Source organism: Saccopteryx bilineata, chromosome 3 (genome assembly GCF_036850765.1).
Source record: "Saccopteryx bilineata isolate mSacBil1 chromosome 3, mSacBil1_pri_phased_curated, whole genome shotgun sequence".
Classification (NCBI taxonomy): domain Eukaryota; kingdom Metazoa; phylum Chordata; class Mammalia; order Chiroptera; family Emballonuridae; genus Saccopteryx; species Saccopteryx bilineata.
Window position 1 is genome coordinate 243,600,728 of NC_089492.1, and position 23,922 is coordinate 243,624,649.

The window sequence follows — 23,922 nt, forward strand, 5'->3', positions numbered from 1 at the left end:
ATATAACTCCATGAAAGTCGGGTCTTTAACTTGTTCTCTACTGTATCTCCGGCCCCTCCAATGCACTTGGTGCTCCGTAAATATTTTTTGATGGAATGAACGAAGCATATTATATACATTGTTTTTAGCCTGCTATTTTCAACTCACTTCCAGATGCTTCAGGTTATATTTCATCTTTTTTTATCATGTACCTCTTCAGAAGTCAAGTGAAAGCAGAGTTCTCACATTCCAGGAACTACTATCAGTGCAACTTCAGAACCAAGAAAGCTTAGTCTTTTGGAAGCCGAGTCTCTCTCCTGTTGGCTAGCACTGCCTTAGAATCTACAGGGGACACAACCTTGCCTGGATCATTCTTTATATATTTATACCACTTAGCTCAGCTAAGACAGGTTCCAAGGACAACCTACTGAGTCTGTTACCAACCAGGCAAACAGCCCAGCCCACTGTCACGTCCCTCTTCTTGCCACCTGGTGGCGCTAGAACGCCACAGTCCGCACCGGGCCCCAGTACCGCTGGGAGGACGACTCCGGGCTGGGGCGTTGACTACGTGGAGTGGGTGGAGTAAAAGGCGCCCAGACCCGAGCAGAGGGCAGGAAGTGCGGAGGCGGGGCTTGTGGGGTGGGGTGTGCGCTTGCGCAGGGGTCAGGTCGGAGGATCCGTCTTCACTGTCGCCAGTGCTGGGGTCTGTCCTGGTGGGGATGCCTTTGCCCTACCTTTCTGAGTTGGCCGGGCCCACGGGTGGGACATGGGAGGGGCGCTGGGGCGGGGGGGGGGGGGAGGGCCCGTGCGGACCCGGCGGGGTTGGGGTGGTGAGGACTAGAGTGGGGGCGGGTGGGGGAGGGGACGAGGGGCGCCCGCGCGGGCGTGGGATGAGCCGGGCGTGCGGAGTCGGGGGACAGGGGCGAGTGGGAAAGGAATATGTGGGGAGAAAGGCCATTCTTCCCCCTCCTTCCTCTCGGTGTGATGTGCAGGTGCTCCGGGGTGCTGCCCGGGCACCGCGGGAGTTGCAGATTGGCAGGTGGCTGTGTTTAGGGGGGAAGACGGCCGCCCCTCCCCCCGGCCTTGCCTTCTCACCAGCGGCTCCTCGTTGGAAAGGTTGGTTTTCATCGACGCAGCCTCGTGGGGCTCGCCGACACCTTCGCCTGCGGGAACCGTGCTGGCCCTCGCTTGCTTTTACCTCCACTCCTCAAGTAGAGAAAGAAAAGTTTTCCTGCTTCCACCTGCCAATGAAAAATAGTTGCCTGTCTAAACAGTTCTAAATAAGTTTGTCTACGATCATCACACTTTTTCGATTTAAATGTCACTTGCCCGTGTACAATGGAGCAACAGTGTCATTTGTGCCATGCGGTCCTCCGTGAAGTTTTAGTATCAGTTTCTCGGAACCCTCCCTGGAAGGGTTTGGGTTCCTATCCGCTGTGCTCAGCCTTGGTGAAAGGGTGCCTTCTCACATTGGGAAGCTGAAGCTCCAAGCCTTCCAATTTATTACTTTTTTCAAAGCCTTCCATCATATATGTACTTTGCTTGAATGATTATTTTAAAGTACATGCCCTATTTTTGCCAATCTGACAGCTGTTTCCATAGAAACTAGAGAAGAAACAGTCATTTTCAGCACAGTTGTTAAAACTGTCTTCCAGGCTTCAGCTGTGAGTGCCAGTGAGTGCTGCACTTGCTCATTCCAAGATGGTACTTAAAGAATTAAGGATCTGAAATGTTCTTAGAGGCTAACAATCCAAATTGTTTAATTTCCCCACATCATTAATTTGGTAATCCTAGAAGTCTGCCAGCTATGTTTGTTGACCTTCAGTTTTTTGAAGTGGATGTGTCAGCCCTGAGTTTTTTCTTTTGCTCTGTATAGTCTAGAGATGGGCTTCCTGAAAATGTATAAATAGAGTTCTCTCCCATTCTTTCTTTACACTGTCTTAAGGATAAACCAAGGATTATGAACAATGGGGCACGATTCCTGTTCTCAGTGACACTTGATTGTCAGTGATGTAAATTTTATATATATATATATATATATATATTCTATACATATAACATTATACCTTCTGGGTTAGTAGAATACTTTTTTAAAATTTCACAGAAGTCGTGAGAGATGAGCAGGAGTTTGGCATATGAACAGTGCTAAGCAGTGTAAATAGATGTGCATAGTCACAGAGAGGAGAGCTTTTCTTTCCTGAGAAGTGTAAGTAAATCAATGGCTCTGGAGCTCAGGAAGGGGTGAAGGAGAGATGGGGAAGGTGCCTGGAGAAATAAGTAGGAGGCCTGGTCTACTAGACTGAAGTTTATTGAAAGCAGTGGGAACCAATGGAAATTACAAAAATAGTTGCCTCCTTTGGTTTGAAGGCTACAAAAGTTATAATACATGCTGTAAAAATATAAACAGCACAGAAATTTGCCACCCAAAATAAACACTGGATAGTTTGGTGTATATTCTTTCAGATTTATTTATATTTGCATATGCTACCATATTTTAATGTTATTATTTTTGCAGATTGGGTAGAAGTTTTTGTCTGTTTTCTGTGGTATCCCTAGCATCTAGAATGGTATGTGGTATGGCATGTATATGCACTAATGAAATATTTAATGAATGAATGAAGAACATAAGAGATCAAAAACTGAGTGGGTTCTGGGTGTTTGTTAGGTCAAGGTGGTTTAAAATTTTTTTTTAGTTGGGTGCCAACATTTTTAAATTGATAACTTTCACATAAAATCTGAATTTTTGTCTTTCCTTGAGAATACTGAAACATTTGGCAACACAAAGCCCTAATTCTATTATACTTGTTAGATTCCTTTATATGGGCATGAATCTGCATTTACATCAGTATGGCTTTACTGATATTCACCTTCATTGCCTAATGCCCTATATATTGAAACCATTGCTTTATTTATTCTGTGTCTTTAGTTGTTTTACATGGGAAGATAAGTTTGGTCCCATTTACTCCATCTTGACGCCAATCAGAAGGCCCAGGGTCATCTGTGAAAGGAATAAATTTGTATTTTAAAAATGAATCTTACAAGTTAGGGTTATAAGCATTACATACTTCTTCCCACCTCCCCCCAGCTGAAAACATTTTACTACTGCTTTTATGTACTACATTTCTTACTCTCCAAATAATTTCGCATTAAAATATAGATTTCCCCAAATAAAAAAAATGAAAAGAAGAAGACAATTCAGGTTTTTAACGTACATGTTTAAGAGTAAGAAAAAGGAAAGTAAAGCCTCTTCGGGTTGTATTGCTCAAAGGCATTGCTGTCGAGGTGAGAAACCCAGCTAGTTTAGCATGAGACGTGTTAAAGGAAGAACAGCCTTAAAGGAAGAACAGCCGACACATCTGTTTTCTAAGTGTTGTGTTTCCAGTTTGGTAAATAAGTATTTTCCAGTGAAATTTATAGTTTATTTTTTTTGTGTGTTCCAGATAATCAAGCAAAAGAAAGATGAGCTTCCTCTGTGGCTTGCAGTCTGCTACCAGAAACTGTGTTTTCTTCCAAGTTAATTTACTGACCAACTGGAGAAAATGTAACACGCTAGCTGTAACTTCACTGAACTGTCAGCAAATACAAATTAACCATATAGTAAATAAGTGTCAGGGCCCTGAAGTAAATCACTGTGACAGGTTGACTTCTCTGCCTGGAAACTTTCATTTCTGTAGGACTATAAGCAACAGAAGAACAGGGTGCCTCTCGAGTATCAAAAGTAAGGACGTTTGGATGATTGCCAGAAACTGTACTGTACCAAGTGACTCTTTCTCGAGACAGAAACTGATAGAAGCGGTTGCAGTGGTTCCTGCTCTTTCAGGATTGCATCCGCTCAACTGTTTTCCTGTTCCAGACGTCAGGAGTTTCCACACTTCTCCACGGTTTCAGGCTGCTCCCATTCCTCTCTTGCTTATGATTCTTAAGCCAGTGCAGAAACTACTTGCGATCATTGTTGGCAGGTAAAATGCTTTTAGAAAAATAAACTTGTATTAAAGGATATTTTTAAAACTACATCTTGAAAGAAAATTTATTAAATTTTCCTCCCAAATTTAGCTCAAAATTAAGTTTCTAAACATTCTACTCAGTTTTGTTATGTATGATGATTTAATAATCTTGAAATACTTGACTGCATATTACTTTTAAAAATTATTATATACTATGGACACTTTGTAAAAGAATGAGTTTATATATCAGTATATATGATTGTAAAAAGAATTAGAAATATTTATAAATCAGGTATAAGAACAGTACTTTACAAACATTCCTTTTTCAGTGTATGGAATTTGAGGCAATGGATCATGAAACTGAAAAATTTTGCTTATTAAGGATGAGCTTTTACATTTGAAACTAATACAAATTGAATGTAAACTGTAATTGAAAAATAAAATTTAAAGTTCTTTTCAAAAACTTTTTAAAAGTAAAATGAAGGAATTAATCTTAAAAAAAAAAAAGAAGAGGCTTACTCCTAACCAGGTTAACTCTTAAACCATTTATATTTATTTATTTTTCTATTTTATTTTAAACGTTTAGTATTTTCTCTTGGTAGTCCTTTATAATAATTATTTTTTCAGCTAAATAGTACTTTAATTTAACTCCCTCCCCCAGTAATTAATCCAGTTTTCTCTTATTCACTCCATGAAGATTGAAGAAAGGTCAAGTTAAGCTTATCACCTCATAAAGCTTTCTTTTATTTGATAACAGTGATAAACTTCTAGCTTTCTTCCTCCGTACCAACCTAGTTTTCTTTTTATCAAAATTGAGAACTTGTACTCTAATGTATTGTGGTTTTATTTTATTTATTTTAGAGAGAGAGAGACAGACAGGGACAGACAGACAGGAAGGGAGAGAGATGAGAAGCATCAACTTGTAGTTTTGGCACCTTAGTTGTGCATTGATTGCTTCTCATATGTGCCTTGACCAGGGGGCCCCAGCTGAACCTGTGACCCCTTGCTCAAGCCAGCCACTTTGGGTTCAAGCCAGCGACCATGGGGGTCATGTCGGTGATCTCATGCTCAAGCCAGCAACTGTGAGCCTTGGCTCAAGCCAAATGAGCCCACACTCAAGCCAGTGACCTCAGGGTTTCAAATCTGGGTCCTCAGCGTCCCAGGTTGATGCTCTATCCAATGCGCCACTGCCTGGTCAGGCTAAATGTATTTTTTTATGATTTGGCATTAACATGCAGGAAATACACAGCTAGATTAGCTCTTATTTAAATAACAACTGTCAATGGAAACCAGAATGAGGCAATAAAGCAGTAAAAACAGATTTGATTAAGGAATATTATGGTAGAAAAAAGAGACCTCAGTATAGAACCATAATCAGTTCCAAATACAGCATGAACAAGTAGGGATTTATAGCCAAGAAACAGGGTAGGGGGCAGTGGATGGAAAATTAGAGGACATATTGGGAGTAAAGGGAGATTCTCCCCGAACAGACATAAGAGGATTCCTGCTGAAGGCAGGTGACCGTGGTCAGGTATACCATGGGGGCTGGGGAAAGATGAGGATACTAGTTTCGATATCAAGGGTGTTCAGATATGGAGGATGGGGGATTCCGGCCAAATGAACTTAGTGGGATTCTTGCTAAAACTGGACAATGGAGAGCCTGAAAGTCAAGAGCTAGTTGCAAAAGAGTTCAAGAGAACCTGAATAGAGTTTGCTGGAGAAAAGAATCTTAGTCACAGATCAGCCCAGGTTTTTGGGCCAGTAGCTCTTGTTCGTCCTTTTAAATTATTTATTTATTTTTAATTTTTTTTTTTAATTGTTGCTGTTGTCATTCACCTAAAAATTTTTCTTAGAGTATGTTTGTTTTTATAAATTTAAACAAATAATAACAACTCATATAAAGTTTTAAATAGAAAATAAGTATATGTCATAAGTTGGTTTAATCTTTTTGGGTTGACAGGCATTAGAGGCATTTTTAGGTGTGACCACAAAATTAAGATAACTTAAGTTTTTTTATAAAATGAATTTGGTCAAGAGAATGATGTGTACATTTTAAATGTTTGTTGTGATTTTACAGATGAACTCACAAGGTAAATTTCTTGTCCCAGTCTTGAAAACATTGCTTGTCATCAGAATGTCTCTGGTCCCTGCTAAGCAGCAGAGTATTGTTCCCTGGTGGAAATTGGAAGTCCCCAGGTGTTATCTGTAAAATCTCTCATTTCCTCATTTTCTTTGCTTATGCTCCTGTTATTACGTCTCCTTTATCACGTTCTAGAGTGGATGGAGGTTCTTCAGTATTTATTTCTTAAATCAGGGCCGAGGTAGTTTCCCTTGCACCTTGCTGAAGCACTGGCCGACTGTGCCAGGTGTCTGATGAGCAGGGGAGGTGCTGGTTAAGGTATAGATTTGTTGTATCGTACACCCTCACATGTTTATTTGGGCAGTTCGTTCCCTATTAAGTGGTTAAGTGTTCAGACACTGGGATCACACTGCCCCCATTGCTTGGTTTTCCTCTTACTACCTCTGTGACCTTGGACAAATTCTTTAACTTCCCTATGTCTCCCTTTTCTCTTCTGTAACAGGGTTATTATGAAGATTAAAGGAGATGACATATGTATACTGATTAGAAGAGTACTTTGCATGTGGTAAACAGTAAATGTTAATTAGTGGTAGTAAAATAGCTTCTCATTTAATGTTTACTTTTAACTGAAGAAAAGTAAAATGAGTTTGATAGGCTTGTAGAGTTGTGTTTTCTTTTTCGTGATTTAGCTAGGAATTTTATAAATTTTTGAAAAAAAAACAGCTATACAGAGAAATATATCATAAATTAAACTAAATGCATGAGCATTTAGGTTTGGTTGTATGTGCTGATACTTTCTTCAGCACTTTGAAATGTTCTTTTTGCTCTAGGGGCATAAGGAAATGGTGGCGTGCACTTCCTCCCAACAAGAAGGAACTGTTTAAAGAAAGTGTAAGGAATAATAAATGGAAATTTTTCCTGGGTCTGAGTAGCTTCGGATTGCTCTTTGTAGTGTTTTATTTTACTCACCTAGAAGTGAGTCCAATCACAGGAAGGACCAAGTTACTACTGTTGGGGAATGAACACTTCAGTCTTTTATCAGAACTGGAATATGAAGCAGTAAGTAGTAAGAATTGTTCTTAATTAGATTGCTTAATGTAATACTTAAAGCAGGGACATTTCTTCAGTGTGAAAGATGTACTACTTTTAAATTTTAGTCTTTAATAAGAAATTAACATTTTTTTCTCCAAAAGGCTCAGACTTTTCATACTTAGTATTCCTGTTGATTATGCTCACCCAGCTAACTCCTTTGTATTACATGCCATCCTAAATGCCACTTTTTAGGAAAGCCTTCCTTGATTATCCAAACTGGTTTAGGCAGGGTGGCTACATTGGGCTCAAGGGATATCCTTTTTATTGACTGAATGAAGGATCAGCTCTTTTGCAATTGTGCCCAGTGCTTGGCTTTATCTTGGGATTCTTTTTCATATTTTATCTTTGCATACTGTGCTTTTCCTTTAAAGCGCTTATCACATGGGTAACATAATTATTTATGTGGTGATCTGTCTCCTTTGTTAGTCTAAGCTCCGTGGGGGCAGAAGCCTTGTCTGTTTTGTTTATTTTATTTGTAGTACAGCGCACAAAGTAGTGCTTAGTGTGTTTTCTGGTCCACAGTCGGACTTTTTGTACCTTGAAAGTAGAGTTAGAGGGGTTTTTTTGTAACATCAATTTTTTATATAATCGCTTAATTTATTATATATAAAATTTATTATATTTTTGAATGCAAAATAAAGTTGAAGTTTAGGAGCCTTAACTCCTTGGAGAGTATAACTGAGGTAAACACTCTGTACCACGCGTGAGCTCCTTGAAGACACCATCTCTCTATCTCCAGTACATAGCACATACATAGTATGTGCTTAGTCAATGTTTGTTGAAGCCTCAGTCTCACTTGATAGGTTTGTAAAGGTTAAATCTTTGTATATTTTAATCCAATTGAGTTTCTGAGTTTGTCAATGGAAAGTTACTGTTAAAAAGAGAAATAACAATGGATTTTCACTAGAATATCTATAACAACCTTTCTAATAGAATTTATACAGAGATTTGAGATGTTTCTTAGAATAAGACAGAAGCACGTTTGAGGAAAGTGTTCTGGAAAGATTGAGACCGACCAACTTCTACCATTCCATCATTAAGAAACTTTACAAATTATATATATATCCATACTTGTAGTCTCTCCTTTTTTCTTATTTTTAACCTACAAATATAACACCTAATCGATATGAAAATTCAAACACGTTATTATAAAGCCATTATGAAGTATTGTATTTACAGTACTTCTGCCATTTATGGTTTCAAACTACCCATGGATTTGTTACCTGTGGTCACTTGCAGTCCTAAAATATTAAATGGAAAATTCCAAAACTAAACAATTCATAAGTTTTAAGTTGCATGCTGTTTTGAGTTCCTCAATTCATCTCATCTTGTAGGCATTGTGTCATCTCACACCATTGTATCATCTCACACCAGTGTATCATCTCACACCATTACAGGAAGAAGGATATTAGAAGATATTAGGATATGTTTTGAGAGAGCCACATTCACATACCTTTTATTACTGTCACAGTATTTGTTATACTTGTTGTACTTTGTTATTAGTTATTAATCTCTTACTGTGTCTAATTTATAAATTCAACTTTATTACAGGTATGTGTCTATAGGAATAAACATAGTATATATGGGGTTCGGTACTATGCTGTTCAGGCATCCACAGACCTTGGAATGTGTCTCCCACAGATAAGGGGGACTACTGTACATATAATCTTGCTTGTTTTATCAGTTTCAGAAGGGTTAATATGGTTTTTTTGTTGTTGTTTGTTACCGACAGTTTACATTGTGACGTGCGCTTTTTAAAAATGCTAATTGATATAAAAACTTACAAATTCATATTCTACAAAATCACCTATTTTTAATGCATCTCAAGAGAGAAACTAACAAACAATTTATATGCTAAAGAAATTAAATTTTTAATGGAAACTAAAGTAATACTTTCAGAACATCCTTATTCTCAGTATACTTGAAAGGGTCTTTCATGAATATTGTTTCAGAAAAAGTATCTGTATAGTGACTAGTCTTAATCAACATAATATAGAGAAAATGATAAGTCTAGTGGTTCTAAAATTTCAGTAATTTTTTTAATCTGTGTGAATAAATGCTTAAAATTAGTGAAATTTATTTTTTTGGTAGAAGTTTAACTTATGAAGTATAAGGTATTTTTCTATTCAGTTCATTATGAAAGTAATTTTCTTTTGTATTTTACTTTCTTATAGGAAATCTTTATGTTCTCTAAGCAATGTTTTGTTTTCTAAAATACTTAGTGAAGTAGAAATAAGATGTAAGCATTCTATTATTTATAGGCTAATAAAAAAGATGAATAAAATTTTTATTTGACCTAATTTATATGAAAAGTCTTATTAGAATTTATTTTAGTTTGTGAGAAACTACATTGCCTTTGTATGAGTAATTCAAATTTAAGTGTTTAATATATACAAATTTTTACACAATTAAAAGTAAAATGTTCAATCACGAAGCAATAAAAACATTTTGTAGAGCTAAAACTCATATAAAATAAAGACTAATTTTCTTTTTAATCTTTAAGTGTATGGAACAATTTAAAAATGATATGCTAACTGAGACAGATGCCCAATACCTGACAGTTAAAGAAGTGTTTTATCATTTAACTGAATGCAATAAAGATATCCCAGGGATCTCTGAGATCAATTGGATTGTTCATGTGGTGGATTCCCCAGATATAAATGCCTTTGTGCTTCCAGTAAGTAAATGTTCTCAAACCTGATTTTCAGTTGTTAAATTTAACATTCCTTTTTTTTTTAATGGTGTTCTAATTGCTTACATTATTTTCTTTATGGTGCAGAATGGACATGTGTTTGTCTTCACTGGGCTCTTAAATAGTGTGTCTGATATTCATCAACTTTCCTTCCTTCTGGGCCATGAAATAGCACATGCAGTACTTGAGCATGCTGTAAGTACTTCAAATGAGTTTTCGGTTGTTGAAATACTGCCTTGCAGTTAGCAAGTTAAATCTTCTAAAGAGCTGAATCTTTTCAGTTTTCTTTATTTTTTTATTTTTGGGATGGAGTTTTGGTTTTCAGTAATTGTTTCATTCTCTAATCTGAAGAAATATGATTGGCTAATTTTGGGAGTTTTTATGGTCTTTAGTGTTTGATACTGAATAAGTAGTGTTTCTCTACAATACTATTTTTATCACCTGTCTCTTTTGCTAAAAAGTAATTATTCTCAACCTCTAATTATTTTAAATTATATTTAAAATTTTTTATAATAATTAACATACTTGTAATCTAGTCAGAAAATTAATTGTAGGAAAGTGATATTACTGTTTAAGTGGGTAAGTCAGTTTTCTTGCTTTTTTATTCATTCTCTGAGTATAGCTTGGAGCATCTTTGAAAATGTGTAGAATGATATGCCATATATAGTTAATTAATCAGAGTAATAATGATACCTTGCCTTTTTGTTTTTTAATTCAAGTGAGAGGAGGGAAGATAGAGAGATAGACTCCCACATGCGCCCCAACCGGGATTCACCCGGTGACACCCATGTGGGGCTAATGCTTGCAACCAAGCTATTTTTAGCGCCTGAAGTGGAGGCTCTAAGGAGCCATCTTAAGCGCCCAGGCCAGCACGCTCAAATCAATTGAGCCATGGCTGTGGGAGGGTAAGAGAGAGAGAGAGTGAGGTAGAAGGGAGAGAGGGAGAGGAGAAGCAGATGGCCACTTTTCCTGTATACCCTGATTGGGAATTGAACCTGGGACTTCCACATACTGGGTGGACATTCTACCATAGAGCTAACCGGCCAGGGCTAATACCTTGCCATTTTACAGTTACTGAGTTTTTTTTGTTTTTGTTTTTGTTTTTGTTTTTTTTTTGTATTTTTCTGAAGTTGGAAACAGGGAGGCAGTCAGACTCCCGTATGTGCCCGACCGGGATCCACCCGGCATGCCCACCAGGGGGCGATGCTCTGCCCATCTGGGGCGTCACTCTGTTGCAACCAGAGCCATTCTAGCGCCTGAGGCAGAGGCCACAGAGCCATCCTCAGCGCCTGGGCCAACTTTGCTCCAATGGAGCCTTGGCTGCGGGAGGGGAAGAGAGAGACAGAGAGGAAGGAGAGGGGGAGGGGTGGAGAAGCAGATGGGCGCTTCTCCTGTGTGCCCTGGCCGGGAATTGAACCCGAGACTCCCGCACGGCAGGCCGACGCTCTACCACTGAGCCAACCGGCCAGGGCCTTTATTGAGCTTTTTAATATGTACTTTCTCATTCATAATTTTAATGCCATCCTCATGAGGTATGTATTTAATATCTCTATATTGTATATGAGGAAACGGGTATCTAAAAGGGCTCTCAGTTACATGCCTAATGTGACGAAGTGGCAGAATTGGGACTTTGACCTAGGTCTTCTGTCGGCAAGTCCAGCATTGCTTCCCTTTACCAGTTACCTAGTTGTAGGCAGCAAGTCCTTTTAGAATAGATCTTAGATTGATTTATGCTCCTCTGAGTACACATCTGTTTGACTTGATATGAGCCTATAAAAATAACGTATTTGTTTACTCATATTTTATTTTTATTCATTAAAAATATGCATGGATCTTTTTTTAAATTAAATTTATTGGGGTGACATTGATGAATAAAATTATATAGGTTTCAGGTGTAAAATTCTATAATATATCATCTATATTGCCTGGCTTTTTAAATCTATTCATTTATTGATGTACAGCATGAGGAATAAAGTCAATAATATTGTAATAACTGCTTGGTGACCGGGTTATACTAGACTTATGGTGATCATATCATAAAGTGTATAAATGTTGAATCACTGCTGTACATTTGAAACTAACATAATATTGTATGCCAACTATACTTTAATAATAAAAATATTTTAAAATATGCATGGGTCTTTTGTCCACATAATTAGAGAGTGGTATATTTTCTTTAATTGAAAATATGAAGGTAAATGGTAAAAGGATTGTGAAATGCTATATTAGAAATGCAAGTAATATTAACTTTAAATGGAAATGGTAATGTTATTAATTCCTTTAAAAGTCATCTCAAATTCTCTCTATTCCTTAGAGTATTGATAATATGAGGTGGACCAGAGTTGTGCTTTACTGAAATAGCAGTAGTAAAAATTTTCTTTTTTTTTGAGTTGTAAGAAAATTTAAAAACAATTTCTTTAAACAAATATATACAAGAATAAATCTGAGCAGTTGAATTATATTTTATCTTTAAAGAAAAGGCTTCAATATTGCAAAATCAGTCAATTTGGGCCATTTTTAGCATTTAATCAGTGTTAATATTTAGTACATTTGTTTTTCTGGCATCTTGTTCAATGACGCATTCAGCTTATTGTTATCTCTGTCAGTGCAAGAACAGTAATTATATGAGACATAAAAAGTAATTAATAGGCTTCAAAATAGAAAATAGTTATTAATATATTCTGGCAGAGGTCTTAGACATTATCAACACTATGTTTTCTCTTTTAGGAGTCTCCATTTGGATTTGATGGAGGCTTTATGTTGTTTTCTTTATTTCACAAATACACAGAGATTTTGCTGTCTAATAGCAATTATATTATTCAGTAATTAATAACAAGGATTTTTCTGTTCTATAATGACTCCGTCATTTGGAATTTTACTCTTTCATGCCAAAGTAATTTCATAATTGTTTTTCATAGTTCTTATAATGAAACAAAGAATGCTTTGTGAGGGCAGATTATATTATAAAAAAAAGTACAATATTCTAGATGGTTATTTTTAGCTGTCATCTATGTTTCATACACTGAAGTAAGGATTTCTATATTATCAGTATTAGCATTACATTGACATTTATAATCCACTTTAATAATGAACAATGAACCCTGTGCATTAGTATATTTATTTATTTTTTAAAATTTGTATTTATTGATTTGAGAGAGATAGCAAGGAAAGGAGAGACAGAGAGAGAGACAAGGATTTGTTTTTCCACTTATCTATGCATTCAGTGATGATGCTTGTATGTGCCTAGACTGGAGGTTGAACCCGCAATCTTGGCACGTCAGGATAATGCTCTAAATCAACTGCGCTACCCGGCCAGGGTTAATCTTACATTTAGATATTACTATTAAAAACAATTATTTTAAGTAAAACTTAAATTATTGCTATAAGTAAATACAAAAATTCATAGAACCCAATTTCCGGATGAGAAATACTAGAATTATAAAATTGCAAACTCATAAAATGAACCATACTGCATATATTAGGCCATGACGACCAAAAGATTTTTATTCAAAATAAACTTCTGATTACTTTCTGAACTGTTCCTTGTTTTAAATGCTTTATATGTTAGGTAGTGTTTAGTCTCTGTTTAAAAGTATAATGAACACATTTGTTTGATTTAAAAAAAATTAACAAACATTAAAAACTAAAACTTCCCTAGGTTTGATTCTTTGTTCTTTTACTAATAGCTTTGTGAATTTAGGCAACTGTTTTAACCTATCTGTCTCCATCTTAGTTTCTTTATAAAATAGGGATACTTGTACCTATTTCACAAGATTGCTGTGCTTGTTTAATATAAGAAACTGGAGATCAATGAACTTGTCATTGTATCTGAGTGATGGTAAGTGGCTCAGTAAATGTTAATTGAATGAATAAATATGTAGTCAGCAAGGGATGGGGCAGATTGGGAAAGGATAAAACATGCAGAAGAAAAAAACTTAATGATCTTAGTTTGTGAAGGTCAGTTAAACATAAGTAATTATTTAATATGATTACACACAATGAACTAGGAAATATAAGTATGTATTGTCTCCATTTATTTAATGTAATTTTCATTATTTTGATTATTCTCAGGCAGAAAAGGCCAGTGTGGTTCATCTGGTGGATTTCCTAGGTCTGATTTTTCTCACAATGATTTGGGCCATTTGTCCTCGAGATAGTTTGGCGATTTTGGGCCAGTGGTTACAGACTAAATTGCAGGAGGTAAGGCTGATACAATAAGTTGAATTTGTAGTGGCTGATGGTGAGAATATTGTAGTATTACTGTACAGCAACAAATGCCAGAGATGTTTTCACATATTATCATGAAATATGGGTACTAATTTAGTGTTTTATGTTTTCTCATTTTTACAGGAATATTCTTAACCCTTTTGAGTAGTGAATTTTTGTCATGCTTGCTGACCCTCAAGAGTGAGTATTTTTCAAAAAATGAAATTAGTTTCAGTTACAGTTTTATTAACTTAAAATCATGTTTGTTTGATAACCAACTTATGGAAACTAGAAGAACATACATTTGCCTTTTTTAATGTTGCCTTACACATTTTTAAAATAAAAATTTGTGTATGATTGTACTCTGGATGGTCAGTAGGCGCGAGGACGTACATGAACGTTCGTACTACTCAAAGGGTTAATAATGAGTGTTTGATTCAAATTAGAAAATGCTACACCTCTCAGATGATGGAGTTAAATGGGTTAGAAGGGCTTAGCAACTTTTGGCTAACATATATTTATTTTGGGGGGCAGGATTACTGGATTTACAGAGACAACCAGTCATAAACCCTTGCTTTTCTTCTGTTGCATTACCTTCAACTTTCCATTTTCGTTTCTTGTGTTACTTGTGGTGTACTCACTGGATGACTCTCCCTTTCCCCAAATCTTTGTGTTTTGATAGGGAACTCTTAAAATCTGTAAACTTTTATGGGAACAAGGTTGGCTGAGCTACTTTACCACCCCCACTTCCTAACTCTTATACTAAGATTGCTTAGAAAATACTGAAAGGACAGTCTTACTAGGTGTTTGTTAACTTTTGTTTTTCGTACTTATGTATAATGATAATTATTTCATAAAATTTATTGAGTCTCATTTTGTTCCAAATACTGCACTACTGAAGTGGCGTCTGCAGTCTTGATAATTACTCTGTTAACTGTGATTAATTATTTTATTTTACATCTTTTTTCCCAATTATTTCATCTTGTCCTGGAAGATTTGGTTATTTAGGAACAATCTGTTATTTGTTTATTTAATGATTTGTGGAGCACCCATCAGAGTGCCATCTGGGTGCTGTGTTAATGTGCAAAATTCTTTGAGACAAATAGCTTTTGAAATTAGATAACTAAGTCTTTTATTCAGTGTTACCATATCATTTGGCTTCATTTATATTGGAATAAATGTTCTTAAGAGATAAACAAGGAGTGGTTATTGTTTAGGTTATAGGATCTCATATTTTGAATTTTATTTCTGTTACGATATGCTAGAAGTCAAAGGAGTTAATGTAGTTTTATCTCTATCAGTAGACAGCTTTTCTATAATGGAATTAGAGGATTTGGTCTTAAGAAAGATAACTTGTAGCTGTTTTTTTTTTTTTTTTTGTAAATATTTGATGAATCCTTCTACTTCAGTATAATTATTTAATAATTAAACTGAAAATAAAGTAGGGATTACTTCTGTTTAAACTCTTTTTCCCTAGATCTAGGGTCCCCCCAAATTTTGATGACAAGAAAGTATTTCTTTCTAAAAAGCCTTATTTGTTATGATTGGAGAGCAGAGGGGAATGTGTATAGTGAAGTCATTAAGGAAGGGGAATTGCTGCCATTTATCTGCCAGAGGAAGGAAAAGAACAACAAAGAAATGCAGGCACTCACTTAACCCTTTCGGAGCCTTACTGATGGGCAAACAAGTTTGTAATAAGTGTTTCTTTAGGTTTGCTCACCATGTGTGTATAGACTTGAAAGGCTGTGGGTGCTTGTCCTCAGGGCAGCAGATTGTAAATAGCAGACCACCTTCCTGCTTGGGAGCAGCCTTTGTTTGCTAATGTTTGCTGGAGAAGGGTCCCCCCCCCCCCCAGCCTGTTTTGCTGGAGGGTGCAGAGAGAGCTGAGGGGCTTGGGTGCCCAGAGATTTCGGCTGGGTCTGTTTGGCGGAGCCCTGCTAAGGCTGGTGGGGGCCTGTGAGTCTGGGTGAGTCAGAATGCTGAAGGGCTTGGGAGCCCTGTTTGCTCATCCGCCACGGGTGTGAGACTTTAATAAGTGGAATGTCCCACCATTCTCTGGATCCACTATTCTTTTCCTGTATGCAGGAATCCAATGGGAACCTGCATGGCCATGGGGGTGCCCTCTGGTCTTCCACCTGGTGTAGTTGGTAGGATTCAGATCAGATTGCTATGGAGCTGCCGACACCCCTGAGGAATGGGGTAGAGGACTGGTCGTTGCTCCTCAGTGTATGGTTCCCCATGGCTGTTCTTTGGGGGACCGTTGGCTGGCTGTTTTTTTACAGCCCTATGAGAGGAAACCAAGAGCTCTGTGCAAGAGGTTACCTGAGGTCAAAACCTCCACAAAGAGCTGCAGATCCGAAAACTGCAGGTATGGTGCTTGGACTGGAAAGGTCTCTGGAGAAGGAGGCTGAATGGGTTCACGAGTTGTGTTTTGCCTTGGAAATTGAACATTGGCAGCAGCAGTTGTTGGAGGAGCAACTGCAGGTTCAGCTTCAGGCCGAGAGCTGGCAGCCACAGGGGCTGAAGACGGAGCTGTGCCAGCAGAGTGGCTCTGAATCAGCAGGAGCAGGCATTTCCAGCTCCTCTTCTGAGGATGAGGAGGCTCAGGCTGAAGCTGCCATCCGCACACTCAGAGCTTGGCCAGTGGTCGTCCAGAAGGCAAAAACCCAGCAGCAAAGAGTATATCCTGAGACCGTGGTAGGCTTGCTGCGATTGTGGGACATAGGGGTGGATGGTGTCATGCTTTCCAGAGTGGAGATGGAGAGGTTGGCCGCTTTTACCACGTGCTCCTCCTTGGGGCAATGTCTTCAGAGCTGCTGTGACGGCAGGGTTGAGGGGAGGCCTGAGATCCTATGTGAACCTAGTTCCCTGTAATGGACCTTTACCTTGGTGATTTGCACAGATAGCTGGGCTATCATGGACTGACTCTTGGACTGCAACCAGAGGGGGCACCGGCTCCCTTGTTGGATGGACATGCCACTTTTGGACAGTATGAGAGACTCTGAGGGGGAGGGCCCAGCTCTGGTGGAGGCCCTCGTGCACTGGAAAGCTGCTCTTGTCCAGTTGGAGAGACACACCAAGGACACTTTAAGGTTTTCATGGACACAGCCCAGGAATATACAGGCCCTCCCTCCTACTGTGGAGTAGGGGGCTAGAGATGGGCCTCCAGTTTGCACCTTGGGCAGAGTGCTCAGGGAGACATTGTGAAGGGCACCACTGTAATTATTCTAATTGTATAACTTGTGCTGTTGCTGTAGTCTTTTTATAAATGTACCTCATTCCTCACACAGGGATACTTGTGGTGTAGATTGTGAAGCAAGCAATCCTAAAGGGGTGGAATGATAGGGAAACAAGTTTGTAACAAGTGTTTCTTAGGTTTGCTGGCTTGTATTGTATAGTCTATGGAAGGCTGCGGTGCTTGTGCTCAGGGTGACAGATTGCAAATTGCAGACTGCCATCCTGCTTTGGAAGGGGCCATTGTTTGCTTTTGTTTGCTGTTAGAAGGGTTTTTTGGCCCCAGCCTGTTTTGGGCTGGAGAGTTCAGAGAGAGAGAGAGAGAGAGAGAGAGAGAGAGAGAGAGCTGAGGGGCTTGGGAGCCCTGCTGAGGCTGGTGGGGGCCTGTGCATTTGGCTGAGTCTGGAGTGCTGAGGGGCTTGGGAGCCCTAAGAGAAAGGGAAGCGGTCTTCCCTGCCTGTTTGCTCATCCGCCGTTACGAGACGTTAATAAATGGAATGGCCCACCATCTTCCGGCTCCACTGTTCCCTTACCATCTGCTAGAACTCAATGAGAACCTGCATGGCCATGGCAGCGGCCACTGGCCTTACACCTATATTTGTAGTCTTAAAGATTTGTATATAATGTAGCAGCCATTATAAAGCGCTACCAGGCAAGGTTTTGAGAACTGTTAGTAATGATTATAGTACTTAACGTTTATGGAGTGCTTACCATATGTTAGGCACTAGTATAAATACTATAGATTATGTACAGGGGATAAGAATACAGAGGGACCTGTGTTTGAATTTAGGCTTATCTGGACCTAAACTCAATAGAACCTGGGCCGATTACTTCACCTATATAGATCTCAGTTTCTTGATTTGTGAATTGGGATAATAATACTGGCTAACTCAAAGCATTGTTGTGAAATGATACATTTCAAGCAGGATTTCTCAATGTAAGCACTATTTGGGTGATTTTTTTTTCTTAATGATTTTATATACTGATTTTAGAGAGAAGAGAGGGAAAGGCTGAGGAAGGTGTGGTTATTGGAGCAGGAAGCATCAACTTATAGTTGTTTCTCATATGTGCCTTGACTGAGCAAGCCTGGGGTTTCAAACTGGAAACCTCAGTGTTCCAAGTCAACGCTTTATCCACTGCGCCACCACAGGTCAGGCTAGATAATTCTTTTTTTTTGATGGAGACAGAGAGAGAGAGTCAGAGAGAGAGACAGATAGGGACAGACAGAAAGGGAGAGAGTGAGAAGTATCAGTTCTTCGTTGCAGTTCCTTGTTTATTGACTGCTTTCTCATATGTGCCTTGGCCCTGGGGGGCTACAACAGAGCAAGTGACCCCTTGTTCAAGCCAGTGACCTTGGGCTCAAGCCAGCAACCTTGGGCTTCAAGCCAGCAACCTTTCGGCTCAAGCTAGCAACCACGGGGTCATGACTATGATCCCATGCTCAAACCAGCAACCCCGCACTCAAGCTGGTGAGCCTGCACTCAAGCCAGCGACCTCTGGGTTTTGAACCTGGGTCCTCTGCATCCCAGTCCGAAGCTTTATCCACTGCCCCACTGCCTGGTCAGGCCAGGCTGGATAATTCTTTATGGAGAGTTGCCCTGTGCATTGCAGAATGTTTAGTGGCCGCTAACCTAGCTGCATTTAAGCCTCTGGCCTCTACCCACTAGATGCCAGTAGTACACTCTCTTCTCACCACCCCAACCCTGCTCACCCTGATCATCAAAACTGTCTTCAGATATTTCCAAATGTCTCCAGGTGACATAGTCACATCTCTTTGAGAACCACTGATTTAAAGCATTTAGCACAGTACCTGGGACAAAGTAAGGACTCAAGAAATAGTAGCTGCTATTATTGTTTGCTTGTTTTATCCTCTCTGTAACATGTGGTGCTACTAGGCTAAGATGTGTCACAGTGAACAATTAAAAAGTGTCAGCATTTGAACTTGAACATAAATTTGGCTACTTTGAAGCCAATGTTTTTGATTAGTTATATTATCAGTAGACCTGAAGGGACACCTGTAGAGGAGTTAAGGAGAGTGAAGACTAACACTAAGACATTATTGAAAAAGAAGGAAGTTATATTTAATGGTCATGTACTGTGGATCAGATTGATTATATTATTTCTAGCTATCACTGACATGTACCTCTGAAAAATTGCTTCCCCGTTAATAGCTCTTTTTCTCAAAAGTCCTGCCTATTGATTCATCGTCTACAAAGTTTTAGTACTTACTGAAAATTAGAATTTAACTGGAAAGCTTTCACATAAATATAAGTAATTAGAAAAATTAAACTTACAATATCTATTTGCATTTTTAAATTGAGGTTGGAAGTAAATTTCATTTTCCTAACTAATCAATACTTAGAAAAAAAAGAAATTAAAATAGTTTATCAAAGAATGAACATTCTGCTATCTGGTTAATTTCCAACTGAAATATATAAATCCTCTAGTAGTATCACTGGCTATTATATAGCTATATTTTTTCAATTTTCTTTTAAAACAGCATGATCAGAATGTTCCTTGGCAATAATTAAAGACTGCATCAATAAACTTTCTAAGGGATTCTTCTACATAGTAGGTAGAGAGTATAAATGGAAAAATAAAAGGACTCTATATGATACAGTAGACTTTCCAGAAGTTTTTAGGCATAATATTTTTTAAATTCTTAAGATGTTTAAAAATTATTAATCTCTGGTGGAGGAAATAAAGGCTGCACTGTATGTTTTATACCATGGTGTTCTTTAAATGTTAATGGAGAGTATAAAAACTTGATTCTAGATACCCCATGAAATTAAGTAAAAAAAAATCTCTTTTTGTAATGAAATAACCTTAATGGAGCTTTTCTTTCCTATTTCTTTTTAGTATTTGTTTAGTAGACCATACAGTAGAACGTTAGAGGCCGAAGCTGACAAGGTTGGACTGCAGCTTGCTGCAAAGGTAAGGTGTTCGGAAGTTTAGAATCAGTGTCTTCCACACAGTAAAGGATAAATGTGCATTGTCTTGATGAAGTTTGGCATGAACAGAGAATGAGAACTGGATTGCACACAATTTTTCATTAATACCATTTTAAATCTGTGCCCTCTGGACTAATGCTCTCTTTGACTCCTCTTCTTTGTGTCACAGATCTAAGGAGGTTTTTTTGTGTAAGATGATGAGTCGCTGTTTTTCCAGATAGAACAGAGGTTTATCTTATTGCAGCTATGATCCTGGATGAGCAAACTGAATTCTTACCATTAAAGCGGAGGATAGAAGAGCAGGCTTATTACACCATCTCTTTTAGATTATTTTGTTATAGCAGATGGCTTATTTTTGCTAGCTACAGAAAGTTGCTCTAGGTGTTTGCCCTGATTGCTTTGGTCATGTGTGCTTAACAGGGCACTTTATTCCTGGCTGCTATTTTTAATTATCTATGATAACTGAATATTATTAGTATTTAACATTAGAAGTATAACTGGAGTTTAAAAATGAATGAAAACAGTGGCACTTCACATATTAAATTAGAATTGTATTTGATTCTTTGTTGAGTTTTCAGTAGTTATTAAGAGTCCTAACTATTATAAATGACTATTATTTGAACTCATTACGAGTTTTATTTAATTTTTTAAATCAAGACATTAATCATTCACAGAGGCAAAAGTGGTTTTTTGAATGTTACATAAGTAGAATCAAGACAATTAGCAGACTGCATAGATGAAGAGGTTCCCAAATAATGGCCCACAGATTGGCTCTAGCGTGACTTTTCTAATACTAATGTATTAGAGTTTATGAAATTTTCCTTTTAAGTCAGTGTGTTCTGGTTGAGAAATCTTTGCCCATCTCAGTAAATTGTTCCTGTTTTATTTCCAAGAAGCTTTATTGTTTTATTATCTTTTTTATATATAATATGAGGAAGAGGTCAAGATAATTGCTTTTCCATATGGATATCTAATGAACCTAGCACTGTTTATTTATTTATTTATTTTTTAATATTAATATTTTTTTATTAAATTTAATGCAGTGACATTGATAAATCAGGGTACATATGTTGAGAGAAAATATCTCTAGATTATTTTGACATTTGATTATGCTGTATACCCCTCCCGCAAAGTTAAATTGTCTTCTGTCACCTTCTATCTGGTTTTCTTTGTGCCCCTCCCCTCCCCTAACCCCTCTCTCCTTCTTCACCCCCAACCCCCCCCCCCCCCCCCCCCGTCCCTGTTGCCATCACATTCTTGTTCATGTCTCTGAGTCTCATTTTTATGTCCCTTCTATGTATGGATTCATCTCAGTTTTTTTTCTGATTTACTTATTTCACTCCGTATAATGTTATCAAGGTCCATCCATGTTATTGTAAATGATCCGATGTCATCATTTCTTATGGCTGAGTAGTATTCCATAGTATATATGTACCAAAGTTTTTTAATCCACTCGTCCTCTGACGGACACTTGGGCTGTTTCCAGATCTTCGCTATTGTGAACAATGCTGCCACAAACATGCAGGTGCATTTCTCCTTTTCGAGACGTTCTATGGTGTCCTTGAGGTATATTCCTAAAAGTGGGATAGCTGGGTCAAAAGGCGGTTCGATTTTCAGTTTTTTGAGGAATCTCCATACTGTTTTCCACAGTGGCTGCACCAGTCTGCATTCCCACCAGCAGTGCAGGAGGGTCCCCTTTTCTCCACATCCTCGCCAGCACTTATTCTGTGTTGTTTTGTTGATAAGCGCCATTCTGACTGGTGTAAGGTGATATCTCATTGTGGTTTTAATTTGCATTTCTCTAATGATTAGTGATGTTGAGCATTTTTTCATATGCCTATTGGCCATCTGTATGTCCTCTTTGGAGAAGTGTCTATTCATCTCTCCTGCCCATTTTTGGATTGGGTTGTTTGTCTTCCTGGTGTTGAGTTTTACAAGTTCTTTATAAATTTTGGTTATTAACCCCTTATCAGACGTATTGTCAAATATGTTCTCCCATTGTGTAGTTTGTCTTTTTATTCTGTTCTTGTTGTCTTTAGCTGTGCCAAAGCTTTTTAGTTTGATATAGTCCCATTTGTTTATCCTGTCTTTTATTTCACTTCCCCGTGGAGATAAATCAGCAAATATATTGCTCCGAGAGATGTCGGAGAGCTTACTGCCTATGTTTTCTTCTAAGATGCTTATGGTTTCACGGCCTACATTCAAGTCTTTTATCCATTTTGAGTTTATTTTTGTGAGTGGTGTAAGCTGGTGATCTAGTTTCATTTTTTTGCAGGTAGCTGTCCAATTTTCCCAACACCATTTGTTAAAGAGGCTGTCTTTACTCCATTGTATTTCCTTACCTCCTTTGTCAAATATCAGTTGTCCATAGAACTGTGGGTTTATTTCTGGGTTCTCTGTTCTATTCCATTGATCTATATGCCTGTTCTTATGCCAGTACCAGGCTGTTTTGAGTACAATGGCCTTGTAGTATAACTTGACATCAGGAAGTGTGATACCTCCCACTTTATTCTTCTTTTTTAAGATTGCTGAGGCTATTCGTGTCCTTTTTTGGTTCCATATAAATTTTTGGAATATGTGTTCTATATCTTTGAAGTATGTCATTGGTATTTTAATTGGCATTGCATTGAATTTATAAATTGCTTTGGGTAATATAGACATTTTAATGATGTTTATTCTTCCTAACCATGAGCACGGTATATGCTTCCACTTGTTAGTATCTTCCTTGATTTCTTTTATCAATGTTTTGTAATTTTCCCAGTACAAGTCTTTAGTCTCCTTGGTTAAGTTTACTCCTAGGTACTTTATTTTTTTGGTTGTAATTGTGAAGGGGATTGTTTCCTTAATTTTTCTTTCTGACTGTTCATTGTTGGTGTATAAAAATGCTTCTGATTTTTGAGTATTGATTTTATATCCTGCCACTTTGCTGAATTTATTTATCAGGTCCAGTAGTTTTTTGACTGAGACTTTAGGGTTTTCTATATACAATATCATATCATCTGCAAATAATGATAGTTTTACTTCTTCTTTTCCAACTTGAATGCCTTTTATTTCTTCTTCTTGTCTGATTGCTGTGGCTAGGACTTCCAGGACTATGTTAAATAAGAGTGGTGAAAGGGGGCACCCCTGCCTTGTTCCTGATCTTAAGGGTATTGCTTTTAATTTTTGCCCATTGAGTATGATGTTGGCTGTGGGTTTCTCATAGATGGCTTTTATCATGTTGAGGTATGTTCCCTGTATTCCCACTTTGCTGAGAGTTTTGATCATGAATGGGTGCTGGATTTTATCAAATGCTTTTTCTGCATCTATTGAAATTATCATATGGTTTTTCTCCTTTTTGTTTATGTGATGAATCACATTGATTGATTTACGAATATTGTACCAGCCTTGCCTCCCCAGAATAAATCCCACTTGATCATGGTGTATGATTTTTTCCATATATTGTTGGATCCGGTTTGCTAATATTTTGTTGAGGATTTTAGCATCTATATTCATCAGAGATATTGGCCTATAATTTTCTTTCTTTGTGTGGTCTTTGCCTGGTTTTGGAATCAGAATTATGCTCGCCTCATAAAAGGAGTTTGGAAGTCTTCCTTCCTCTTGAATTTTTTGAAATAGTTTGAAAAGGATAGGAGTTAGTTCTTCTTTGAATATTTGGTAGAATTCCGTTGTGAAGCCATCGGGCCCCGGACTTTTCTTTGTTGGGAGTTTTTTGATAACTGTTTCGATCTCCTTTGGTGTAAT

General features: G+C 37.8%; 1 protein-coding gene and 1 non-coding gene across 5 annotated transcripts in view; one reads left to right on the plus strand and one right to left on the minus strand.

Moving 5' to 3' along the window:
- The first annotated feature begins 625 nt into the window (after nucleotides 1-625).
- The window catches only part of OMA1 (OMA1 zinc metallopeptidase), an 81,490-nt gene continuing 58,193 nt past the window's right edge, over nucleotides 626-23,922 (plus strand). Inside the window, exons 1-8 of one of the 4 annotated variants that reach the window (XM_066264990.1) lie at nucleotides 626-682; nucleotides 972-1,095; nucleotides 3,420-3,938; nucleotides 6,834-7,062; nucleotides 9,599-9,772; nucleotides 9,875-9,982; nucleotides 13,859-13,987; nucleotides 20,087-20,161. In XM_066264990.1, coding sequence (XP_066121087.1) covers nucleotides 3,439-3,938; nucleotides 6,834-7,062; nucleotides 9,599-9,772; nucleotides 9,875-9,982; nucleotides 13,859-13,987; nucleotides 20,087-20,161 — 1,215 coding nt within the window. In that variant the 5' untranslated portion in view covers nucleotides 626-682; nucleotides 972-1,095; nucleotides 3,420-3,438. Of the gene's footprint in view, nucleotides 693-971; nucleotides 1,096-3,419; nucleotides 3,939-6,833; nucleotides 7,063-9,598; nucleotides 9,773-9,874; nucleotides 9,983-13,858; nucleotides 13,988-20,086; nucleotides 20,162-23,922 lie in introns of all 4 variants that reach the window. The other 3 variants (XM_066264992.1, XM_066264991.1, XM_066264993.1) reach the window with 3 other exon arrangements.
- Nucleotides 11,184-11,259, minus strand: TRNAG-GCC (transfer RNA glycine (anticodon GCC)). The gene has a single exon. It is a non-coding gene; the product is annotated as a tRNA-Gly (tRNA).